General features: G+C 36.3%; 1 protein-coding gene across 12 annotated transcripts in view; it reads right to left on the bottom strand.

The window, feature by feature from the left end:
* The window catches only part of WDPCP (WD repeat containing planar cell polarity effector), a 152,209-nt gene that overhangs the window by 91,497 nt on the left and 36,283 nt on the right, over positions 1-24,429 (bottom strand). For all 12 annotated transcript variants that reach the window (XR_013948312.1, XM_080584724.1, XM_080584725.1 and 9 more), the window contains 5 exons: positions 14,834-14,919; positions 13,047-13,091; positions 12,014-12,064; positions 9,576-9,646; positions 9,261-9,320 (listed from right to left, as the gene is read on the bottom strand). Coding sequence is in view for 11 of the 12 variants with exons in the window: in XM_080584723.1 (XP_080440849.1) it covers positions 9,261-9,320; positions 9,576-9,646; positions 12,014-12,064; positions 13,047-13,091; positions 14,834-14,919 (313 nt within the window). In the remaining variant the exon portion in view is untranslated. The remainder of the gene's footprint in view (positions 1-9,260; positions 9,321-9,575; positions 9,647-12,013; positions 12,065-13,046; positions 13,092-14,833; positions 14,920-24,429) is intronic.

Raw genomic sequence — 24,429 nt, 5'->3', positions numbered from 1 at the left:
ATCCAAAAAGCGAGAAAACAAGACATCAGGAATCATTAATAATATGAAACGTTCCAAGGTACATATTAGTGGCTGTCTGTTACTTACTAATTTAATTTTCAAAATTACGAAAAAGACTTTTATCTTAGATGTGAAGATGTCTTATAATGACTTAGAAAGCTTTTCCAATGAAAAAGAGAGGTGTAATATGACACAGAATTATGTGGCTACAAGAATTACAAATGATGAACAAGTGAAGATGATGCATGCTAAGTCCCCAAATGTTGAATAAAATGTACTGATTTTTTTTTAATTAAAATTCTGTCCGGAGTGATTAAGGGAATGATGCTGATCACCCTTAATTGTCAAAAAATAATTTATATTACATTTCCTGCTATTACTTCTTCTGCATCATTAAAAAACTCAGCCAAGGCAGCCTTCTGTTATTTAAATGCTTCTGTATGTGGACGCTGAGTCAAGAATTTCCGATATGTCTAGTAATGTTTGTTACACTGCAGGTTTTGGCTATTGAACGTGAGAGACTTTAAAAGGACGTGAATTTGAAAGTCATCTACAGACCTTCAGAGTGTCATTTTTTTCTGATGTGTTTATACTGTGTCTGTCATCACTTTATTTTTCTTTAAAAAAATATAATTGGATAGCCCAGATAAAAAAGCATATAAAGTTGTGCTTCATGTAATTTTCTATTATTTTCAGAGATTAAAGAGAGCACTTATTTGCTAGCCCAGTTATTTCTGATCATTCATATATTGTTTAATTTAAATAATGGTGCCTCACCACGATGATAACTCTGAGCTCCTAACAAATTCAGATACTCCTTGACATATCATCATAGATGTTCCTCTTAGAAAGAAGAAATATAAACTATTGGACAGAATAGTCAGGTGCTTATTTCAGAGTTAACCAAGTATTTTTGCCAAATTAATCTCAATTAAATGATACATACAATCTCAAAGACTAAGTTACAATACTTACCAGCTATTCCTAATGCCATATCTTGTATGAGAGGGATACCACTTGGTGGGAAGAGTCATGAAAACCATTGTTTTTTGCATAATTAAGTCATTAAATTTAGTAACTTTCTGAACGCAACTACTACTACAAAACAATTCAGAAAACAAACAACCAAAACACTTCTATTTCCCCATTCCCTTTTGAGTTGACCTCACTTTGCCAAGTTACTCCAGTAGCAGGAGTATACAAAAACCTTTACTAAAAAAAAACTATTATCTTAAAAAATAAACAAACAAACAAAAACCCTGACCATATAATTATTTAAATCATTTCCAAAGTTGGATTCTACAAAAACCTGCATGTAAAAACAATGAAAAATTCACTAGTGTGACTTTGATCTACATCAGCAAAACTGAAAACACTTGCGTATTTTAATTTGTCTTCCAGTTCCACCTCTGATCCTGCAAGCTGCTTGACTAAATGACCTCAGCATGGAAGTTAAAGATGTTTCAGACCAGAACAAATTCCTTCTACATGGTAGGAATCCTGAAGGACTCATCCTGGCAGCTAGGTTTGTTTCCCTCTAATAGGTAAAAAATAACAACAACAATAATAAAAATCATCACTTCATCAGAGGCTATGCTAGCCTTATACTTGAACAATCTTTTTTGCCCAAGGAATGCTCAGTGGGAGGACCACAGAAGAAACATAGCAAGGACTCACCAAAGGCCAGAAATCTGAGCCTCCATCTCTCACCTAAAAACAGATTTTAAACAAAATCTCTGTACTATGAAAAACCTTGCTGCCAGACAAGTAGTTACTCTTGCAGTTGAATTTGGCATAAAAATCCCTGTCTACTTTATGCTACAGCTGTGAGACAAACAGGGTTGCAATATGCTTTTTAGCACAGCACAACAGTGTATAAACACCGGGAAAGCTTCCTTGCAGGGAGATCTACTAGACTGTAAAATAGATCTCCAGAGAAAGTGGCAGGAACTCAGTTTTGGTAGTCTTTTAAAACGAATTGCACAAGCACAAGAAGATGTAATTTAGGGAGCAATCCTGAGCTGGCAGTAAGATTAATTAGGTAAGACCCCACACCTCTTCTCTCTTTTTCATACACATCACAGGCATAATATAATTTCTCTGATTCTTCTTTATTTTTGTGGATATATTATTCACTTTCTCTTTGTTTTACATGCTTCTTTTTCAAAGTCAAGAGGACAAAACCATTGTATGACAGTGCTAAAGTAATGCTAGTGCTGGGAACCAAAATGTAGTGATCTAATTGAGCTGCTTCTTGTTCAATGTTCTGCTCCCAATAATTTACCTATGAAAATTGTCAGTTATGCATATTTTGCTGTATTACTACAGTTCTGCACTCTCTGTACCAAAGAACAGGACAAATATGTTTATTTAAATTACCTTCTTGCCCTGACTACTATTTTTAACCAATATTTTTCCATTCTATATTCCTATCAACTCACAGTAGTTTGCAAATAAATTCTACTGATATCTGAAATAGAAACCAAAACCAGCCGTGACATGAAATTAATTAGTAAAGAACAACTGATCTTTTCGCATCCCAATAAAATCTAATTATGCATTAGTTTGTAAAATATATAAATTCAGTGTTTCAGTACTCCCTGTCTTTACAGATGTCCTCTAAGGCTTTGTCCTAGTAAAAATGTTAGACACAGTTACACTCATGCAGCTCTTATTACAATCTTTCAAAACTTCAATTTATCCTCATGTTGAAGTTAGATTAGATAAAATCACAATTTATTTCCAACTTGATAATGGAAGTCCAGCAAGGCTTGACTATGGTTAGCTATAATTGTCCAAAGAGCCTAGCTGAAAAAGTGAGGGTCGAAACACAGAAGTTGACGAGCTACTGTGCAATAACATATTTATCAAGGAAATTTACATAAATACTCCAGGAAAAGGAGTTCTAAATTTCTCAATGAATATCAGCCAGCCAGAGAAGGAAAACACCATCCTAAATCTTTCAGTGTTAGGCACCAACAAGAGAGCTGGTGCAGTCACTAAAATAAACCTTCCACCTCGCCTCTTCCACACCACCTTTCCTTGGGAGCTATGCCCTTCCTGCAGAAAGCATCACTCTAATGGTAGGGTTGGTCTCATGCTTCTTTTCCTTGCAGAGAGTGAGAAAAGTATCCTGGAGTTAACCTGGGAAAATAACCTAAGAGAATCAGAAGTCTGTCTGTAGTCTCTTGGATTACCTGACAGAGTAGGGATATACACTGCCCCTCTCCAGGTAAAGCCTGGAAAAAAAAAGTGTTTTGATTCGTAGATGGCCAATATATTATTGAATGACTGCATTATGGGATGAGGCCATACGCTTATAATTCTGCTGACATTTAATACGTCCATCCTATATGCTGCGTAGAGACATGCTTGCAAACCCTTGGCTTGATAGCAACAAATAAATACAAGGTTAGGTTTCTTTAAGTCTTAATGTGTTTCAGAGTGTAAATTTGCTTTCTGCCTATCTGTTCATTTCCTTCTAATGACATAAAGCACACCTGTTACATAAACAGAAAATTACTGTATTAATGAATGTCCTTCGTTTTACATGTATGAAACTAGTCATTGAACCAATGTTATGTATTTTCAATATTGCAAGATGATCAGCTGGAATTCAGGACTGAGTCTATTCCAAGTGTAGACGGTGGCATGAGAGAAGGCGGTAAGTTCAGAATTTATGTATATCTTAAGAAAATGGTTAGGTGCAGCACAACCTTCCCTTCAACTTTTCTCAGATGAAACCGGAACAATTTCAACTGGATTTTACAATAAATAAATGTGACATTACCAAGGAACACCAAAGTTTTTTTTACAAGATAAACAGTACTGGGAAATGGAATTAAAAGGAAAAACAAATATTTAGTACAAAAGGCCTGAGATTAAAATGATACTATGCAGATAATAAATATATATTTTAAAAATACTTCTTAAAGTTTACCATGAGATACAAGCAGATATTTAAACAAAGCACAAACACATTATCTTTTATCAATAATATTTTGTAAAACAAAATATTTATCTGTTCACACTGAAACTTCACTATTTCAAATGCTTACACACTGTGTAGTCTATGCAAAGACTGCTAGATGATAATAAGATTTAGGTGCTGTTGTACATATGCTTGCACAGTTAAGCTCATATTTTAGTGGATGGGAGCAGTCCAATGATAAGCATGAATGAATATAGAGGAAATGTTAAAGATTGCAAACTTGGCTTGAACACAGATACACAGTGATCCAACTCCAAAAAGTACTGCTTAGGGGAATTGCCCATCATTACTAAGGAATAAAAGCAAATGTCAGAGGCGTTATTTACAGAAGGCACAAAGTCATTCCATCTGTGAGATATCAAATTAGGAAAAGAAACCCACAGTAATGAAATACATCAACATTTTTCAGACTGAAGTACCATGATGTGAAAAATGGAAACCAGAAAAGACACCTCTACAGCTTTAAGAGTCTCAAGGTGTTCCTAAACAAAAAATGAGTGCTTGACTTCATACCTATTGGAAGAATAGTCTTTATGCTTGAACATGGTATGAGTAAAATGTTTGGTATGAGTAAAATCACACACGGGAAAGGAAGGGTCACTGAGTTTCTGTGAGCTGAATGTGAAGATTTTGGTAGAGGGCATTATGTACTTTGTGTGCCAAAATGTACATGCTCCAAACTTATGGACAACAGTAGAACTTAACCATGTACTTAAGCAGATTTCTTTATCCTCGGAAGCATTAGCCTTTGACTCCTCATTCATGCAGCTTAGCTGCTTATCAGCCCTTCTACCAAAAAGATACCTCCAGAGCAAAGCCAGGATTTGCCTCTATCTGATTAAAACTGGAAGAGAAGGAAAATATGCCTGTAAAAAATATTGCTGCAAACTGTTTTCCCTTACAGATCCCAACTGACAAAGGAATATGCAAAAGGAGAAGAGAATTGCAAAGCATTTCTTGTTCAAGCAGGTTCCCAGGGTTTTTCCCCACCTCTTCATTCCAGATTGCTTTCTTAGCCACCCTACCGTAATTACTCTGTTGCACGCCTTATTACAAATGAAGTTACTGTTGTTACACGTTACTGTTTCACAATAATCAATGCATTTGTACTTCTAGCTCCAAATCCCTCAAACCACACAACCCATTAATGGTTGTGATCAAAAGCAACCAAAAGAATTTAATATGAGGGCAGCGTTCCTCTTAGTAACCAGTGATGGATACTGGCTTCTCATGTATTCTAGCTCAAATGTCTTCATTTTGATATCAGATGTGCTCCTGTATGTCACCACATATCTTGCTAAATCAGTTTGCTTATGGGCACAGTAGCCGATATAACAAGCCATGTCAGCACATATTGCTGTGTATCTCGATTCAGGATCCAGTTCTAAGCATGTCAATGATGGTAACATAAAAACTGTTCACATACATATGTAAATTGCAACACAAATCAAGTTAAATCAAAGTAATTAAGCACAGAATATATAAATCTTTTACACTGGCAGGTAACAGATATGATTCAAATCCAGTGCTTGGCATTTATAAAACAAAATAATTCAGTGTTGGCATGTGCTCAATTCTACACTGTAATGCAAATGTAAAAATAATAAAAAAAAAAGTTGGAAATCAAATGTTTCAGCTACATCTCATTAATGTTACTAACCTATAGTGTAAAACCAAACCTGGACCAATGGCATCGTTTCATAGGATTGATTTCATGATTTTGTGGCAAAACTTAAAAGCATTCCAAAGAATTAGAGAAGGAGACCAGAGGAAGGGAAGAAGCCAGAGCTTCTTCATAGTAAACTAAAATATTGATAAAGGTAATTCCTTAGATTATTGCTTCCAGACAGAGAAAACCAATTTAATTATAAACAATTCAGTGGCCTTTTATTGTAAAGACTTCTTGTCTTTTTTCCTTCATACTTCTTTCATGGTCTGTGCATTTTCTTTTGACGCCAGCTAACAGAAGATTACAGGATTATTTCAGCAGCTCATCACAGGTCATCAAAGTTGGGGTTCAGAAGTACCATATAGAAATAGTGTGCATTCAGGTCCTTCTGGAACTAGGAACATGGTTAGAGAAAAGAGCTCAGTCCTTTAGGGCTCAACTAAGCTCTTTTAAACAGGAGAGCAAATTCCTTGACAAAAATCTCTGTACAGTCTAGGTTATGTTTATATGAATTGGCATATCTTCTATTTCAGAAGCTCTAAGCAGTACTAGAACTTAGGACCTCAAAAATAAAGGTCAATAGATTTTTTTCGGCAATGCACAAGGAAGTAAATATGAAACTTCTAATGCACTGTGTAAAAAAAAAAAAGTAATAGGAGAAATTTTGATGCATAAAGTGACACATTAAGAAAGGTAGAAAGCTGGGCCAGCATTACAGTAGATCTCGCCAAACTCATGTCATCTACAAGAACCAATTCTGAGAAACACATGCATACAATGGACAAGATAACCTGCATGCAAACTAACTAGATCTGTCAGTGAGGTATATGCATGAAGGCTAATTGGTCATTTGCACACAAACAGTTAACATGACAGCACACATATTTTTAGCAGATGCACATTTAAATTTATAGCCCCTAATTTTTACCTGCGGGCTATTTAGAAGCTGGGAGATTTGGAAGAGGCACTGAGGGATTAGGAATAGTGATTTTTAGGTTTCAGAAAGCACACTAACAGCAGTCCTATGCTTGTTCCTCACACAATCTGAGGGAAATCTGTTACTCTTTTAGATAATAGTAATGTTATCATTGTATCTCCTGTCAGATATTTTTTTTTCTATTCATTCTGTCTTGCTAAAGATACAACTGACATTGAGTTTTCACGTAGCACATTGTTTTTACAAAAGAAAGGGAACTCCTCCTGGTTCAGCTAACGCCATGGCAGATTCAGATACATTGAACATTTATTAAAAAGTAACATGGTTGTTGAGTTAAATATATACATTTCTATAACTGAATTTATTTGGCATCGCACTGCTATTACAAAATGAAGAGCTAAAAACTGAAGACACTATAATACAACCATATACTCAGATTTGGCCCAAATTGGTGAAAATTATGACAGTCAGGATAATTCAGCCCATGCTTTCCACTGTGCTTGAAAGTTAATGCAAACATGGCCTCTCATTTTCCCACCGACTGCTGCTCTGGTATCTATCCAGAGTAGCATGTGAATGCAGTTGTGCTGTGGCATAGATCACACCATTATGGGCTAAACACCTGCTGAAACAGATAATTAGCTTCCCATTTTAAATTAAAAAGTGGACAACCTCTTTCTCAGAAGTTCAGAACATTTGTATCAAAAAGGGAGTCCAGATACTCCTGCAAAATACTCAGAGACACAAGCAGCAGAAAAATAATTTGTTTAACATAAAAATTGATACAAGGCAGGTTTTCTAATCTAGACTCTTGCAAACTATTCATTTTTCTGTTTTATTTTCATTTCTTGGACAGCTTATATTTTGAGGAAGACAAAGTGGAATAACAATTATTTTGGCAGAACATTATAAACCCACTGGTAATTTCAGGTATCAGCCATTATTATATAAAAATAATTTGTTTCGTGATTCAGAAACCAAAAGCAGAATTTAAGGAGAGATGACTGATTTTTTAACTATAACTTCAACTCTGGCTTCCTTCTATATAAGCCATCTAAAAAACACTAAAAATATATTTAATTTATCAAGTTATCCCTTTATATGATTCAATCCAATACAAAGGCAGACATAACCAAATATGCTAAGACAAAAACAGTCATCTCTTTTCTTTCCCATCTTGTACAAGAAATGAATTAATTCGTATTGTCCCATTTCTGTTTATGTAAGCCTGAAACTACTGAGAGGACGCTAAGTGAAACCAAGAAGTGTTTAAAACACAATTGATTGTCAAATAGAAGTGTTATAAAAGCAGGACAATCAAAGTTTGGCAAGAAGTCCACTGTTCCAAAGCATGAATTGGTAAGGAATCCATGTGTACGCAGATACAGATGGGAGGGGAAGAAAAATGATAGAGGGAGAAGAGACTGGGAAAGCAAATGAAGAGAACAAACTGGGAAGCAAATGAACACTCTCATGGCTAACTGACTCAGTATTTCTTAACCAAATTCCTTTCCTAATCAGAACAATAACAACAGAAAAAATGAGTCCTCTAAATTAGCGTACAATTAATATTTAAATCAGTTCTAGAAGATTAACATTCACAGAGTAATACTATGTAATCTGTACATGAATGATATACACTTGTTAGTGATAAGATCTGATAGGCAAAAACAATCTGATAGGCTTAGACAATATCTTTATTATTGATACAAAAAGACTTTATAGTGTTTGGTGTATCAGGTGTTTAGAAAAAACTTGCTATTCCTAAAGACATTTCTGAAATTTCAGCTGTATATTGTTCAAATACTTAATATTCATCCAGCTGACACCCATTTGGTACTACCTCGATTAGAAGAAAAAAAGTTATGAAACTGAAAAAGCATAGAAGTTAGAACATAATTTCTTCTTAGAAACAATATTAATAACACTTATAAGTATTTCCTATGCCAAGCCAGCTTTAAATATGATACACATTCCTCATGAACAATGAAGACTGTAGAAACTTATAAAATACATTACACATTTTTCAGAACAAGCTCTTGATTAAGGAGCTGGAGCACATGCTTCATGCTCAGATCTCCCACCTCCCTTACTGTTCTGTGTTAATGATGATGTGAAAAGCTGTTTTTTGTATACAATATATGGAACTTACATGGACAGAGAACATAGCTACATGTGTGCTGAATGTCACAATATCTTTTGTTCCGTGACTCGATTTATGATTTAGCTAGCTTAGGTTTATAGTCTCCTTCACATATTATATAAGCATAAAGTAAAAAGATTTGTGACAGAGATGTCAATAATTAAGATATAAAAATGTAATATAACATATATTCCAGACGTGTCTATATACTGCAACCACTCCCTGAGCCTGCTTTCAGGATGCTTTCAGGATGTTTCCCCCCAAAATAATTCTCTCAGAGAATCAGGCCCCTTTTATATAATTTTTCTTGTGGATAAAAAACAGACTTCTGTCTCATAGTATCTACTGCAGATTAGTAATTTAAATAAATACAATCTAAGTAATAAGAGCCCCGTACATTAAAAAAAAAACAACAATGATCTTCAGTATTAGTTAACATTTTAACACTATCGCATCAATCACTGAATGGCTGTTCGGCTCCACTGACTGAACATTGCAAGAGCTTGTCAAAACATTTTACCTGACAGATACGTTTGTTCTTCCATTTGCTCAGCACACATTGACTGTTTTGAATTAAGTCCTAAAGGACAACAGAAAACAGAACAGAAAGTAGAGTTGGCAGTACACATTGTCACTATCAGTTAACATACTTCTGATTTTCAAGTTTATAGATGAAGCATGCCACACAAAGATGCAGCTGTTTTGGAACAACCCACCAGACAAAAGCACATTTATCAACACAGGGAGAGTTGAATCTTTATGAGAATTAAAGTTGTTGAAAGAGGTTTTAAAACTGGATTATTTGTTGCTGTTCTTGAAACTTCCCGAAACGTACCTCTACCTCCTTGAGAGTATCTCGCAGTTTTTCTGGCCGTTTGTTTTTAAGTATCCAAGGATAATCTCGAGCTGGCAAATAAAAGTGTCAAAAATGTCAAAAATGTCAAAAAAAAAAAAAGTATGTATAAGTGAGTACATATGTGTGTGTATATATGTGTGTGTGTGCAAACATACATTAAATATAACAAAAAAAAGTTCTTCAACTTGAGCTTCTTTTGCATTGGAAACACAAACCTAAGATTTCTAGGAGTTACCTTAAACATAAAACATACCTGTAATTGGAAGGAAATGGCTATGTTTTCTATTGTCAAATGATATTCTTTTGAAAAACTCTGTTGTAGGAATCATTTGCATGAAATATCCACACTGACCATGACTTCACCATGGCAATTGTGCACAAAGCTCTCAGGATGGAATATCCTACCCAGCTGCTAAGCATTTGCAATGAGAAAGCATCTCATATTCAGTATGTTAACTCAGATTCAAGTTATCAAATCCTAAACAGATACTAATCTTTTGAACTAACATTTCATTGCCCAGTTTCAAAAAGCAGGCACTAACGTGTCCGCAAAATATATATGCATGAATATATGCATATATAGAGGTATTAACAACAGGCAATTGTAAATACCATAACTTATATTATAGAATACACTTGATTTATAGGATTTGTTCTTTGAAACCAGGAGGCAAAGCTTCTTCTGGAGTTGCTTAGTAATTGGCTTGTTTCATTGCTGAGAATGAGGCTCTCTAATAGCTTGTGAAATTTCATCATTTAAAAGTGAGCAGTTTTCTGTTCGTAAGTATACAATAAAAAACTATGAGAAACTAGAACACATGGTCTTTTAAAATCTAGTCTATTTAAAGGAAACCCGATGAAAAGTTTTGAGCTCTGAGCTGTCAGTTTGTATGCCAACTTCCAGACTGAATGACTTAACAGTTGTGTTTAAACCCCCCTGCAAAAAGGAGCTTACAATAGAAGTGCTATAGAGTGAAAAAAAAATGAAGGATTTCATATATCAACAAAGGAGCACACCGACATACAACTTCTCTTTGTGTTTTATTGGACCAAAGCCAGTGTTGGTGGAACTGTTATGATAATATTAATTAGGCATGTAAGATCACATTTTCAATGGATGCCTTCATAAATACTGGAATATTTATCCACATGTGCAAAATGGGAAATTGCCCGTACAGATACCAAACTATATATACCAATCAGCAGCTGTGAATAAAGTTACGCAGTATTCCTCTTTAAGAAACGTACTATATGGTGTTTTCCGCCTAGGCCACCCCAATATTTATAGCCACAAGGTGCAGCAGCTTATGCTTCTGCTGCATGCCACACACATAAAAGATAGCAGTCAGGGCTTCTGTATAACTGTTTATCTGGGCCTGCTTCTCTTTTGATACAGGCAGCACCTCTACCATAATGCTGCATGGAGCACAAGGGATGTAAATCCATCGTGCTCCTCCCTACTTAAAACCCTTTCTCACCTCCCTACCTCTGCAAAGCTGTATTGATTCTGACAACACAACCCTCTGCAGCGGGTGTAGATTTACCCCGTGGCTGTGTGCACCTCTACACCCATCCCCAGCAGGGCTCCATCCTGCTCCACACACACCTTACGGTGCTGCAAATAACATGTCCTTCTGGATCATGTTCTGCCTTCAAACACATGCACAACCCCACACAAATTTTCATTATGGTAACATGAAATGTTAAGGCAATTCTCACAGCATATGTATTACTTTGTGAAGTCTTCTAAAAATCAGTTTTATTTTTCAGAGTGGTCATGTAATAATGTTTGAACGCAAACACATACACTGAGCAATAATAAATATGCAGGAGCTGTAAAACTTGAGCTAAGAAAAGTTGCACTAATATAAAAATTTTTAACTGTCACAGTACTACTCTGTGATAGTATAGGCTGAAATTGCTTTTAACCAGATAATGCAGGAACAGTGTACAATGTTTGAAAGCTAAGAATGTTCTAAGAAGGCAGCTGATTATTAACCTGTAATTTGATTTTGGATGGAAGTATTTTAGTTATAAATTTCAGTTTTGAGGCAGTTAGTATTTCAATGCAGGAGCTGAGTGGGAAATGTTTATTGCTCATCTGCTGGGTAAATGTCCTAAGGAAAACTCTGGATTATGCTTATTTTTGTGACTCCTCTTGGCAATGGATTTGAGAAGCAATATTCAGTACTGTTTAATGACACAGCTGCGAATATACCAGGAAGGACGAAGTACAACTTCACAACTGTTTTGTGCTTTGTAGTTCTGTGACAGCCTGTCTTTTTGTAAAGGGCATGTGCAGAAAGTTACTCTGAAAGCAGTCTGAGATTATTTTAATGTTTTTCCAGGGGCATCACCAATTCAAAACAATAATAATTCCATCTTACTATAACAAGAAACTGAGAAAATGTCCTTACATTCTGCTAGCTTTTGCTTGTCTTCTAAGTAACCATGCTTCATCTGCGACGCTAGGGGAAAGAACAGATGAAAAGGTGAATGATAATCCTTACAACTGCTGTCAGCAAATATTAATATTAGAGAGAAAAGTCATACATTTTGATAAAACACAGAAATTTACAAAAAAATTAGGACAGCCCTGATGTTTTCACCTCGTAAGTCAGATATCTTAAATTTGCAGTGAAAGAAAGGCTTATGCAGCTCAACAGGTGGGCCAGTATTCCTGAGCCTCCAATCTCATCAGATAGTGAAGTGAGCTGCAACTGAACCCAGAAGAGAAGCTGAGTCAGTCTGTCAGCAGAGCCCCGGTGACAGCACACGAACCGCCAAGCCAAGCCCACGGGATGCCCACACAAGCCTCCGCTCCAACCTGGCCGCAAACGGGAAGCAACTCTAGCCGAGCAGACCTTTTGGCCCATCATGAAACTTCCAGGATTAACAGGATTAATCAGATAAAGAAAATTGATCATTCACTCTGAAATGGCTATTTCAGATAGCAGTTGGGGCTGGAGGAGGCTGGGCACGCACTCGCGCGTCCACGATGCCCTCTGCTGGGATGCCAGCAAACCCTGCAACAGCCAGCATCTGCCTGAGCGGCAGTCCCTTGTAGTGGTTTAGTACTCCGCAGCAGGCAAAAGGAACAGAGAATCAGAATATAAAATAAAAATAGAAAATCTCAATGAGGTTCTAACGACACAAAGCTCATTTTATAATTGTGTTTGTACTGAGGAGGTATTAAATTACATGCAGTAACTTTTTATGTAACTATTTCCCCAAATCTTTCTTTTTTCCCTGTGGAATAGAGAGGTTTTAAATACTCTGATGTAGCTTGGGAAAGAGAATCTCTTTCTGTGCTTCCTTACTCTATAGAAATAGAGGCATACATTAGCAAGAAATTCAAGTTGCATATTTTCAGAGCAAACAGTCTGTATCAAAGTAGGCTGAACATTTGGAAGTTTTGTTTAGTTTTGGTTATAGTTATACATATTTTACCTGGTTGTTTCTTGTCATAGTACTGGTGAATCCCAATATCTTCATCTATACAATTGAATAGAAATGTAGTTAATTATGGATGTGACACTGGAAACAAAACCACATCTTAGCAAGCAAAGTCCAGCATTACGATTTTTGCTAGCTGGAGCAGAGTCTTAGGTGTTAAAATGCAAGCCAGAGTAAAAAAATACTGTACGTAGTCTGAATACCTGTAGGACTTTCAAGAACCAACTAGCAAGGGCTGAAGGAGTATGTGACAGGTCCTCCTATTTATTTGTTGCTGCCATTTTCTTCATGTAGGCTTTGATTCTTTTCCAGCTGCCAACATGCAAAAATGTTTTGACCACCTTCCTAATGATCATATTTTTTATTCTTTCACAAGAAAAAAGGTACAGAACACAACAAAGGCTGTACCTGAGAATAATTTAAAATGTCTTCTGAGCCAAGCTGAAGACAACAGTTACTTTTTAACATTCATGAGCTCTGTCAAGCTGCCCTTCCAAAAGATCCCATATTCTTAATCTATACGAATCTATATGAATCCCAAGTGTATACCACACACACAGAGCTCTGTCGTCCTGGTCCCATGGCAAAGAAATTTGGATGCTTGGGCTACAGTGGGACTGTGAGCCAGTTTCTGACATGGCTGTCTGGTAAATACTTACGTGGACCATGGCGAGCTCCACCAAGTAGGTCTGTCTGATTTAAGGTTGCACTGTTTCAAAATAATCAGTTTGACACTGCATGTGTCTCATTCTAAATTCAGACAAAGATATTACAGGGAAAAAATCATTTGGAGAAATGTAGGAAGGCAATGCAGTGGCAGGTAGCTTTTAAAATAAGATAGCAGTCCTCTCTTCTGCCTCAGGATTTTATAATGAGGTGTGTGGACCATGCATAAATGGTCACAGAGGAAGCAAGAAGGCGAAAGGTGGAAAATAGGCACAGTACACCTTCAATTACAACAAATCACAGCTATGTGTTTACTTAAATCATCACACTTTCCCATGAAATACAGCTTTTTAAAATATTATTGCTGTTTTTAATATTATTGTTGTTACTGAAGAGAACAGTTCTCACACACAGATAGGTTGCTATGGCATACTGAGTCAATATTTGAATAATAATAATAATAATAAACTAGCATTGTTTTTCAACAAAAGTACAGTACACTGCAATTGACATGAAGCATCATAAACAATATTTTTATATGATCCATTTAGAAACCAGTGGTTTGAGTTTTTGTGTTTGATCAGTGTTTTTTGTTTGTTTATTTTTTCCTATTTTACTTTAGTAATAGCAAGGGAAGATGAATGAATGGCTGGTAATTAGTCATTTGTCTCCTGGAATGATCAATTAATAAGATAAATATGTCCCTGCACGTACAAAATTTCAAGTAATTATGCAAAATACCCAGAACATGCAACATTTTTAAAATTTTCATACTAAGTACAAATCATAATGCCTCTACAAATCAAGAAGACTATTGATCTTCATTCACCCAAACTAGTCATTACACTGAAGCTTACAGTCAAGTGAAGCATAGCTTCCTAAAAGGGAAAATGCATCCAATTAAATATAATCTTAACACTTCTGAGTTGAAAGGACACTTCAGTTCTATGATGAGATAAGCAAAGAGGCTGACCAAGTTCAAACATCATCATGCTGTCCAGTTTTCTCTCTCATAAGTACAAAAACCACTTAATTTGGTTATGCGGAATTTTATATCAATTTAATATTCATCAACAGGTTTTGCTGTTTTCTTTTATTAACAGGTAACAGCTCACCTCTAATATGTAAGGTAGTCTTCAAAGACCACAGGTGCATCTCAGTCAGGAAGAAAGTCATCTGATGGCAGATGGGAGCCTTAGCACTATCAAAAGAAGGAAAGAAACTGCATGAACAAATTAATTACCCTCTATCACCAGTGAAACTGCAAGTATTTTGGAAACTAAGCCTGGAAGAACCTACCACTGGTGCTATTTTGTTGTAGTTAAGTTGTAGTTTTCAACCGCAACAAAATGAATGATGCATGGGAAATAATAGAATAAGAAAAGGATATATCTCCATATATCCATTGTATATAGAAAGAAATCAACACTTGCTTGAATTTAGAGCTGCTCTTACCACAGTGAACAACTTCGTGAGTGATGCTTCTCATATACATATTATAAGCTATTTTCACTGTAGTTATTACCTTGACACATGCAAAAAGTTTAGCCCCTACTTAAAGATCTGGCTTAGACATGAAAATCTGAATTTCAGGACTAATTTTTTTAAACTCTGTACATTGGAAAATGTCAATATAGTCACGAAACAGTCTTGAACATGATATTTGCAGACATTAGTTATAATGCTACATAGAAAAAAAGATGCCTTTCTAAATAAAAACACAGCATATTACATCAATTAAAACTGACAAAACGGCAGATGTGAAGCAAAATATATGAATTGAAATATTATGTATATAGACTACAATTATAAAATGTTTGCTCTGCTTTTTTGAACAATCCATCTGAACATTCCCATTAGAGGATGTGTTTTATTTCAAAGGAACATTTCAAATCTTCTGAGACACATTAACCAAGAGACTTGCTGGTGTAGTTTCCTGTAGGGCTATAGTTATAAGTGGGCCACTAGACCATTTACTTCCGTTCCTTTTGCTAAGCCCAAGAAAGCTGGACTCTGAAGGGGACTTTACACAGATACAACACACTTCAGAGCCACTATTGGTATGGTACTGCACTCGAACTTTATTTTTGTAAGTGGACTTTTCATTCCCTTTCCATTAGTGCAACCTAGATAATGTCCAGTTGTTGAGGGGATGCACCAATTAGAATACGACTACAGAATTCCCATCGCATAAAGACTATCAGATGTTTATGTCAAGAGTGCTATGATGAGAAATATGTGCAAGAATCTCAGGTAGCATCAAGGAAACCATCATAGTCCCAGCAAATCTATGAGACCTTGAGGTATTATCACTGAAGCTAATATGTATGTTTTGATGCACCGCCTAATCCACTGAAATAGCACCAAGTGGAAATAGCATTTCCTTTACACTGATCCCCAAACGTACAGAAAGTCTTGCTGACTTACTAAATCCCATAGTCCTCTAAAAAAAAAAAAAAAAAGGAAAAAAGCTCACAATGCACATCTAGTAAATGGAATATACTCTCACCTTGGGTGAGAATGAAGTTTGGAAAAAAAATGCAGAGATTAGTAGTATGGTGGTCTGTTGAACATGGGAACCACTTTTGGTATAAATATGGATGAGGGCAGACCCTCATTTTCCATGTGGACTACCATAAAAGGAGATTGTATATTATAATTTTCTTATTTGAGTTCACTTTCTTTCCTTTCTTACTTTAGCAAGTGAAACAAAACTTGCATTCCCCAAGGCCCAGAGATCCTAGATTAGATCTCTCGCTAATAGGAAGTCACTGAATTGAGTGAACTTCTCAAAATCCTATCATGGTTTGACTAAAAAAAATAGAAAAAAAACCACTTTGATTGGCAGACGATCTGTTCAGCTGGAGAGAAGGCATATCTTTCCAGAAGTCAAGGTAAGAAGACTAGGAGACTTTAGCATGACAAATAACCAAACATAACTTCCCAAAATGACTGCAAAGCTGTCGTATGTAGTCACCACAGGCTTTTTCAATCGTGTTCTCCAGAAAATCTTCAAGGCCTATTTCTTTCACTGAATGTCAAAGATACAGGGCAAACCCTCCAAAAAGAGAGGGAAGCTTTCAAATAGGCACTACATACTCATTCTTCCCAGACACACACTTTAAAAAAAAAATGCAACCAAAAATTAAAAAGACAGTTTTGTATGTAAATGTAAAAAGAAAAAAAAAAAAAAAAAGACTTCCTAAAAACTGTATTTCAGTTCTGTACTGAACAACCCAGATGAAGCAAAATTCTCTGCACCTCTAATGAGGTAAAAGAGATTTTGTCAAATAATCTACCCTTGAGTTTAGCTTTTTGCTTCCCGCTTTCTTTGGGCTCTGTGCAACCCCAAATCTGCTAATTATTTGAATGCTGGTTGCTGTTGGGCCAGTGAAAATAGCCATCTGCCCCCAAAATACCAGTCCAGCCTATCAATACCCTAATCTGAAATACTTTTTAGTTATAGCCTACAGATAATTTGCTCTGTAACAAAATACAGCATTTTAAAGTCTGAATATTTTGTTCAGATTAATTTTTTTTTAGTAGTTCCATTTGAAGGAATACAGGCCAACTTTCAGAGTTATGCAATCACATCTCACCATTTATCACATCCCTATATTCCTACACAATGGAATGATGACAACAACGGCAGAGGGATCTGTCTTCAGAAAGTGCCTCTTAGAATTCACAGACTTCCTTTAACTATGTGAGTTGTTTGCTACTGCAAAAAGTTCAGCATGAAAACATATAAAAGGAATCCATGTCCCTTCTTTAAAACTGAGTAGAATTTGGGAAAAATAGGTTAAAATAACTCTATTGTTAAGATAACACTGGAATTCAATTTAATAGCTAGTTCTTTCTCTGGCTCACGCAACACTGGCTGTCTGCCTTCACAGTATCTCCACAAACAATAGGCAGGGATATTTTGGTGGCTGCGGAAAGCTTACTGACAAATGGAGATGTTCTGCAATGGTTAGCCTGCTTCAGTATCTGCACTCAGAGTGCTTTGTTTAAAAAAGAAAAATGCTCAGTTTAGTAAATCTTTGTTTAACCGCAGATACAGAAAATAACTATTTGGCCACTTTCTGACATCAACAAATGCTGAAATTGATATCTAGGGTCCGCTCTGACACCTTCAATTTAACTGCTATTGTGCCAAATAATTGAGAACCCTGCCCCGTGCGAGAGATTCAGAGCACTGGTACTGTATTTCTCCCTCCTGTAGGTTTACCTGGCACAGTGGGGTGCCTGTGAAAGGCAATGCCCAGCTCCCAACACGAGTGTATCCCAAGAACATGGGCCTCCGAAAACTTGTGAGGAGCCACCCAGAGAATAGGAAATGCTGACGACAACAGGTTATCTGAACTTTGTCATTTATGTGCTGGAGGCATGGCTCAGCACCCCAACATGGTCCCCCTCTAACAGTAACTGCTGTATGGCCGGGCTACGGGATGGGCTTTGACAACCACGTGTCTGTTCCAGTGAAGTTGGGCCAAGGTGCTGCCAGAAATCCAGTGCTCCTAGCAAAAGGAAGAGAAACACAGGGGGTCCCCTCCAAAATATCTCTGTAGATTAGGGGACACACTCCTAGGAGCAGAAACAAGGTAAAACGGAAAGCTAGTCAGAAAGTGGGTACCTCTGTGCCATAGCAAGGTTCCTAACCTATTGTAATATCGTGTGTATGCATCCTGGACTAGGTGCTTCAGATTTGCGCTTGGGCAGATGTTACAGGACAAAATTCCCAAATAAAAGAAAATGCTACTAAATCCATTTCCACAGACTTAACTTTTCCTTTTTTGAAAAAACAAACAAACGAACAAAAAAACTATATAAAGCTATAAAGCTATAGTAGGAATTATTTTGTAAGAGTCAGCATAGGACACCCTTTTGTTTTCATAGAACCTTTAAGGTTGGAAAAGACCTCCAAGATCATCTGGTCCAACCATCCCCCTACTACCAATTTCGCCCACTAAACCATGTCCCTAAGCAACACGTCCAACCTTTGTCCTACTCCAGCTTGCTTTTATGTTGTGGGGTCTTTTTTTTTTTCCAAAAATGTACATTAAATGAGTAGCTACTTGCTGTACACTTTGAGTAGATAAAATTTCTTTGTGTAAAGCATGTAAAATAAAATTTTAAACACACTAAACTTTTACATTTTTAGCTATATTAAAATGTACAGTGATTATTCCTTTAAAAATAAACCACTAAAGTTTCTTGCTCAGTCAAGTTCCCATCGATGATAATTGCAAAATGGCCTTCCCATCTTACAAGATAGATTTCTTCTTTTTTCCAGATATATGAAGCTGAAGCCTGTTTGATATATAAACACATTCAGAAATGAAGTCAGAATTTGTAAACCTTCAGTCTGTATTCTGGCATTAAGCAGAACTAATTCAGGTTCTTCTCATCTGTGACACTGGCCCAAATGTTCAGAGCAGATGGTGCAAATAGGTAAGTGTCACTGGTTTCTTGTCCCTGTGTAGAAATCCAGTGATGCTGGGAGGAATCCAGTGAGGTTTTAAGGACCTGGCTCCATGGGTCCATTGGTAAGATTAGCACAGAATTTTTAGCCACGGCACTTTTAAATTTCACAAAAGTTTGGATTTAAGACGTTGTAGAAACAGCACAAAATTGCAGAGTTAGTTTGGCTGGAAGTTCAACACTTGCAAAGATGGCATTCTGACACGTCTTCACCTGGTGCAAGCCTGCCTTTGGATTTCATAGGTCAGAAATTGTATCACCTGTGCAGAAAATGAGCTGTTCTCATTTCATTCTTGAATGTTTCTTTCATTTCATTGTGGAAACTTAACTGCATTTTCTGACTAGCAGATATTCTAGTCTTCATTTTTCACTTTGCACTGGCAAAGCCCGAGATGTGTGTATTGTAAATAGGAACTTCGCAGTGCAGAATAAATGACAGTCAGGGTCAGAGGCCTGTTTACAATAAGATTGTGGTTAACCACAACAGTGAATGCTGCTCATTCAAGACCAGACCAAAAATGCCATAGCTACGCAAAGTAAATGCTTGCACCTGATAAAATTTGGATCAAATGGGTTACCAATTCTTCTCTAATGGCAACTTCAAGCTGGCTTTGGTAGTCTCCATGCTTCCCGCTGTGTTGACACCCATGACCAGACCTCTTGCAGCTGGCTCACTGGTGCCTCAGCCACTGCTCTCTGCTCCCCGATTTCTTTACGTACAGGTCCTAAGTTCAGTATGTCACCTTCCCCTTTGGAAGCAGACCTGGGTCACCTTTGTCTTTTCTCTTTCTTAGGTGCTTGTTGAACTCAGACACTTCCTTGCCTGCTGCTGCTTTTTCTGAGCCTGGGCCAACCCCTCCTCACCACTGCAATCTCCAGAACTGGACACTGAAACTCCTTGCCTGAGTTCTTCACTCTCTTTAGCAGCATAATGGGCTTTATTCTTATGTTTATTTACTTCTCCTTTAAATCCCTTTTCCACTGAGAAAAGAAGTGCAGATTTTGTAGTATAAATGAAAATCAGGTCCTCTGCTCATAAGCCCAACCTCTGATTTTAAGTAGAAATACAGACATGCTCTTATAAATCTTCTCAGTGTCTAATAATTCATATTACAATATTGGTTTAAGAATATTTTTAGCTTATACAAATAACAGGTTGTTCAGTTATCATAAATCTTAAGTTCAGCGCAAATATTTGCTGTTGGTACTTCCTTTCTCTCTAAGGCAGCAGACTTTGATGACTGAGAATGTTTATTCCAAACACACAAATGAAGCAATTTTTTTTCCTTATTCTAAATTCCCCAACCTAAATAAGAAAACTGTTTTGTGAACAACACACGGAATATTCTGTATTGAATCACACAGTGAGGCTTCTATTGTAAGAAAGGCCTAAATATGGCTTACAGAATAATCATTGAAAGGAAATACATTATCTGATAACTCAAGAATTCTGGCATGAAAATTATACATTGTAAACTTATTCCCATAGGCTGTGAAGTTGTAGCATGCTCCACTGAATTACTTTTTTATGAGGTCTGTTCTACTGTTTTACGAGTCCGAAAATAATCCTTTTTTGCAATGACAGTTAGTTACATTTACGGAGTTTTCATACTTCAAGATATCCGCATAGCTCCTTAAGAACAATAAGACTATTTGACATATGCTAACACACTGAAGTTCTGTAAATGCTGGAAAACAAAACAAACATTTCATTTCCAGTTGTTACCAGTTAAGATTACTTTTAACACAATTATCTTGGGCTTAACACATACTCATCTGTTTTAATTGCATTCAAAGCATTGAGGCCCTGATCTTGCAACTGGTTCTGCGTTTGCCACCTCAGCAAAACTCATAGTAGGACCATGTCCATAGACAGTTACCATAAAAAAATGTAACCAGACTTAATATCTGAAAGACTAGTACTTACTATATATTTGAAACAGATTAGTTGTACATGGCCAAAAAGCCATGCAGGCCATTGCTCAGGATGTGAATTGTTGGATGAGAGACAGCTGTCATGTTCACTCTCTGAGCTGGAAATTCAAAAAACATTTTGTACTTACTAGATAGAGGGTGTGGAAGTTCAAGGACATGTGCAGAAACACTACAGGAAATCTATATGGGGATAACTTGTTCCCTCTAATTGCTTGCTCATGTGTTAAAACCTAGGCACAATTTTTGCTGAGTTGCCACCCAAGATGATGATAACAGGAACAGAAACTAAATTCTTATTTGGTAAATTCTAGCCTACTGCCCGAACCGCTCTGCTGACTCTCCTCCCTTCAGGAACAGACTTCCAATATATATTATTGGTAGTCTCTTTGGAAAGACAGCTATTGACTAAATGAACAGATAAGATTAACAACAGCCAAGCAGAATGAATTTGAGGGAGGTAATGCCATTTGTCAAGAGGATATTTAGTTTATGTATCAGCCACACCTCTGACAGCATTAATGAAGCCAGCAATCATTCTCCAATTGATACTGCAGGCAAGTATTACAATCTATAACAACTCTGACAGAGTGGGTGTGAAAAGTCAAGAAGGTCACAGAAAATAGATATAATTGACCCAGGTTTTTACTTCATAGAGTGAAAAGTTCATATACACATTTTGATAAAGACCCTGAAGGCCTTTATATAAACTAGATAGTAGATAAGTGATCCAAACCACAGATATCCAGGGCTGACACATGACATAAGGTAATTACAGAAGTATTAAATGTCAAAGTGTTTTACACTATTCTTTAAGATAGTGATTGTTGTTGTAAATAAACCATTTTTTCAGAACTAAAGGTCAGTAGGTCACAAAATTTCACAGTAGTGATTTCTTACTGCAAACTGAAAGAAAAGATAATAAAATCTCTTTTTTAAGCTAAGCAGAAATGAGTATCAATAGGTGAAAGGACCTGCACATTATCCAAGTACAGGTAAAGTCCTTGCTCCATTGCCCTACCATTGCTGCAACTCCTATGTAGAAGGAAGGAAGGAGATTTATAACAGTGGATCTTTAAAATGTGAACATCAGTTCAAATTAGAAATTAGTAACAAGTATTTTAGTTCATCACCTGGTCATGCAGCATGGGCTGCTACTATCAACAAGGATCAGAGCAATAGTTAAGTCCAAAGCAATGAGTTAACCATAGTGCAATCTGAATTTTAACTGTACTTACATCTAAACAAATAAGGTTCTTACATACTTTTATGCAGTACTTCAGATTTAGCTATCAAACTACTAACCAGACCTGTGAGGGCATCAGTCAAGTCTTACAAGTGCAGCACTGAAAATGTAGCATGAACTAGATCTATTTAGTTTTGCTTTTAATTATGTGATGTACCAACAATTTTCTCACTGACCTGTACAGCTCTTGCCTTTAACATTTTATAATGTTTATAATGAGTATTTATTTCAAGAATTTTTCAAAAGAACATTGGCAAACACATTGATTTGATATACAAATCGTGAAAATTTGCAAGCTGTCTTTAAAAATAGAAATATAATTTCTAAGTACATTGTATGAGCTGAATAAATTTACTAGAACAAACATTGATTATATTTAGATCGACAGTATACTTACATATGTTTTTGGTATTCTTTTTCAGAATGTTTTGCCAATTAAATAATTTACAGTAGCTTCTTTATGTTGACATTTTCTTCTGTTTTTGTTTGTTGCAAGCAATAAAGTAAGCTTTGCTAATATTTGAAAATTACCTTTGAATAGCCATTTCTGAGGCTCATTGAGATTCTTGTTTGCTCAATGCATTTATTTTTAAAAATGGCTTTTCTGCTATACTTGAATTCCAGCTAATCCAGTGAGACTTGTATCTTGCTTTCTTCAATGTAATATTAAAAAAAAACACTACAATGCCTATGTGTCAGACTTCCTTTTAAGAAAGATTTGATTGCAAACACAAACAAAAAGCTTTTCTTCTTTTGTACTCCCTTATGATCTTCAAACAGGTTTCTATGAAAAGGACTAATATTTTTCAATTTTAAGCCATACTCACCTTTGCAGTAAGACAAAAAATGAAAATTTCATGTTACAATAATTAATTTCTGATTGTAATGCTACAGTATAGTTTATGTTATGTTTTAATTACACAGATATGCATTAGAGAAAATAACTTTGAAGAGAAAATGCATTTGTTTAAACATTTTCATAATCACATTTGAAAACGTTGAGCAGTGGGGTCATATACAAAATAAAAGGTACAGATTTTAATAGTGAACTAGGAACTATTCTATTACTTTTAGGAGAGAGGAAATTGAGCCATGAGAGCAAAATACTTGTTTCGTAGGTAGAGCCAGTTTCAGAAATTTACCTTATTAAAAAAACACAAACAAAACAGGTCAAGTGCATGGTATGAGGCACTACCAGCAAGGTGGGGCAGAAGGAAAAGACGGAGAGAAGAGAAAGATCAAGCCAAGCCGTGTGTTTTTGACAACAAATGATGATTTTAAGAATCCAGTTACCAAAACCAAAAGGAACATTTCCTGCCAAACAGAATGAACCAGAGATGCTTGGTTTATTCACCAGTTTTCTCACCGTGTGAGCTTCCCTTAAAGACTGCTCTCTGTAAGATGGACAGAAACATGACGGCGTTTGGCTATTGCAGCGTTAAGTGTTGTCCAGGAACACATACATGACAGAAAAAACTGATGGGCTCAATCAACCTCTTTCCATTGACTATGCAGAGGATCCAAAGTAACTACATTAATACAAGTAGTTCAAGGGCCAAAAGCGCAGTCCAACTTCATTCTACCTATTATGGGAGCAGAGTAAGACAAGCTGTTAATGAGATACCTGGAGCTGCCTTTGCCTAGTAATTGCAACAGTTGCAGTCTCAAACCTGTCATACAACAAAATTACAATAGATTTAGTAACAGTCCAAACCATCCCTATAAATTTGAGTATTTATGGTAAAAATGAATTGAGTTCCAGGATGTCATCCAACGCTTCCTATGGAAGATTTTCCTCTGGCTAGTAATACAGTCACCCCTGAATAAAAACTGGTAGATCTGATATTATGACCAGCTTCACCCACCTCAAAAAGCTGAGAATTACAGTATCTTTATTTGATGTGCCAGATGTTGATGCTGACATACAGGTAATTTCTTTCACCAGCCCCAGTTTCATGTCTTGAAAGCATGCATATGACTCTGTAGGCTAGTAGTTCTTGATTTCTGTAAGAACACGCATTTGTGGAATTTATATATTTTATGTTTTGT

This window comes from Anser brachyrhynchus (genome assembly GCF_964034855.1).
Source record: "Anser brachyrhynchus genome assembly, chromosome: 3".
NCBI lineage: Eukaryota > Metazoa > Chordata > Aves > Anseriformes > Anatidae > Anser > Anser brachyrhynchus.
This window is presented reverse-complemented; position numbering and strand designations above follow the sequence as displayed.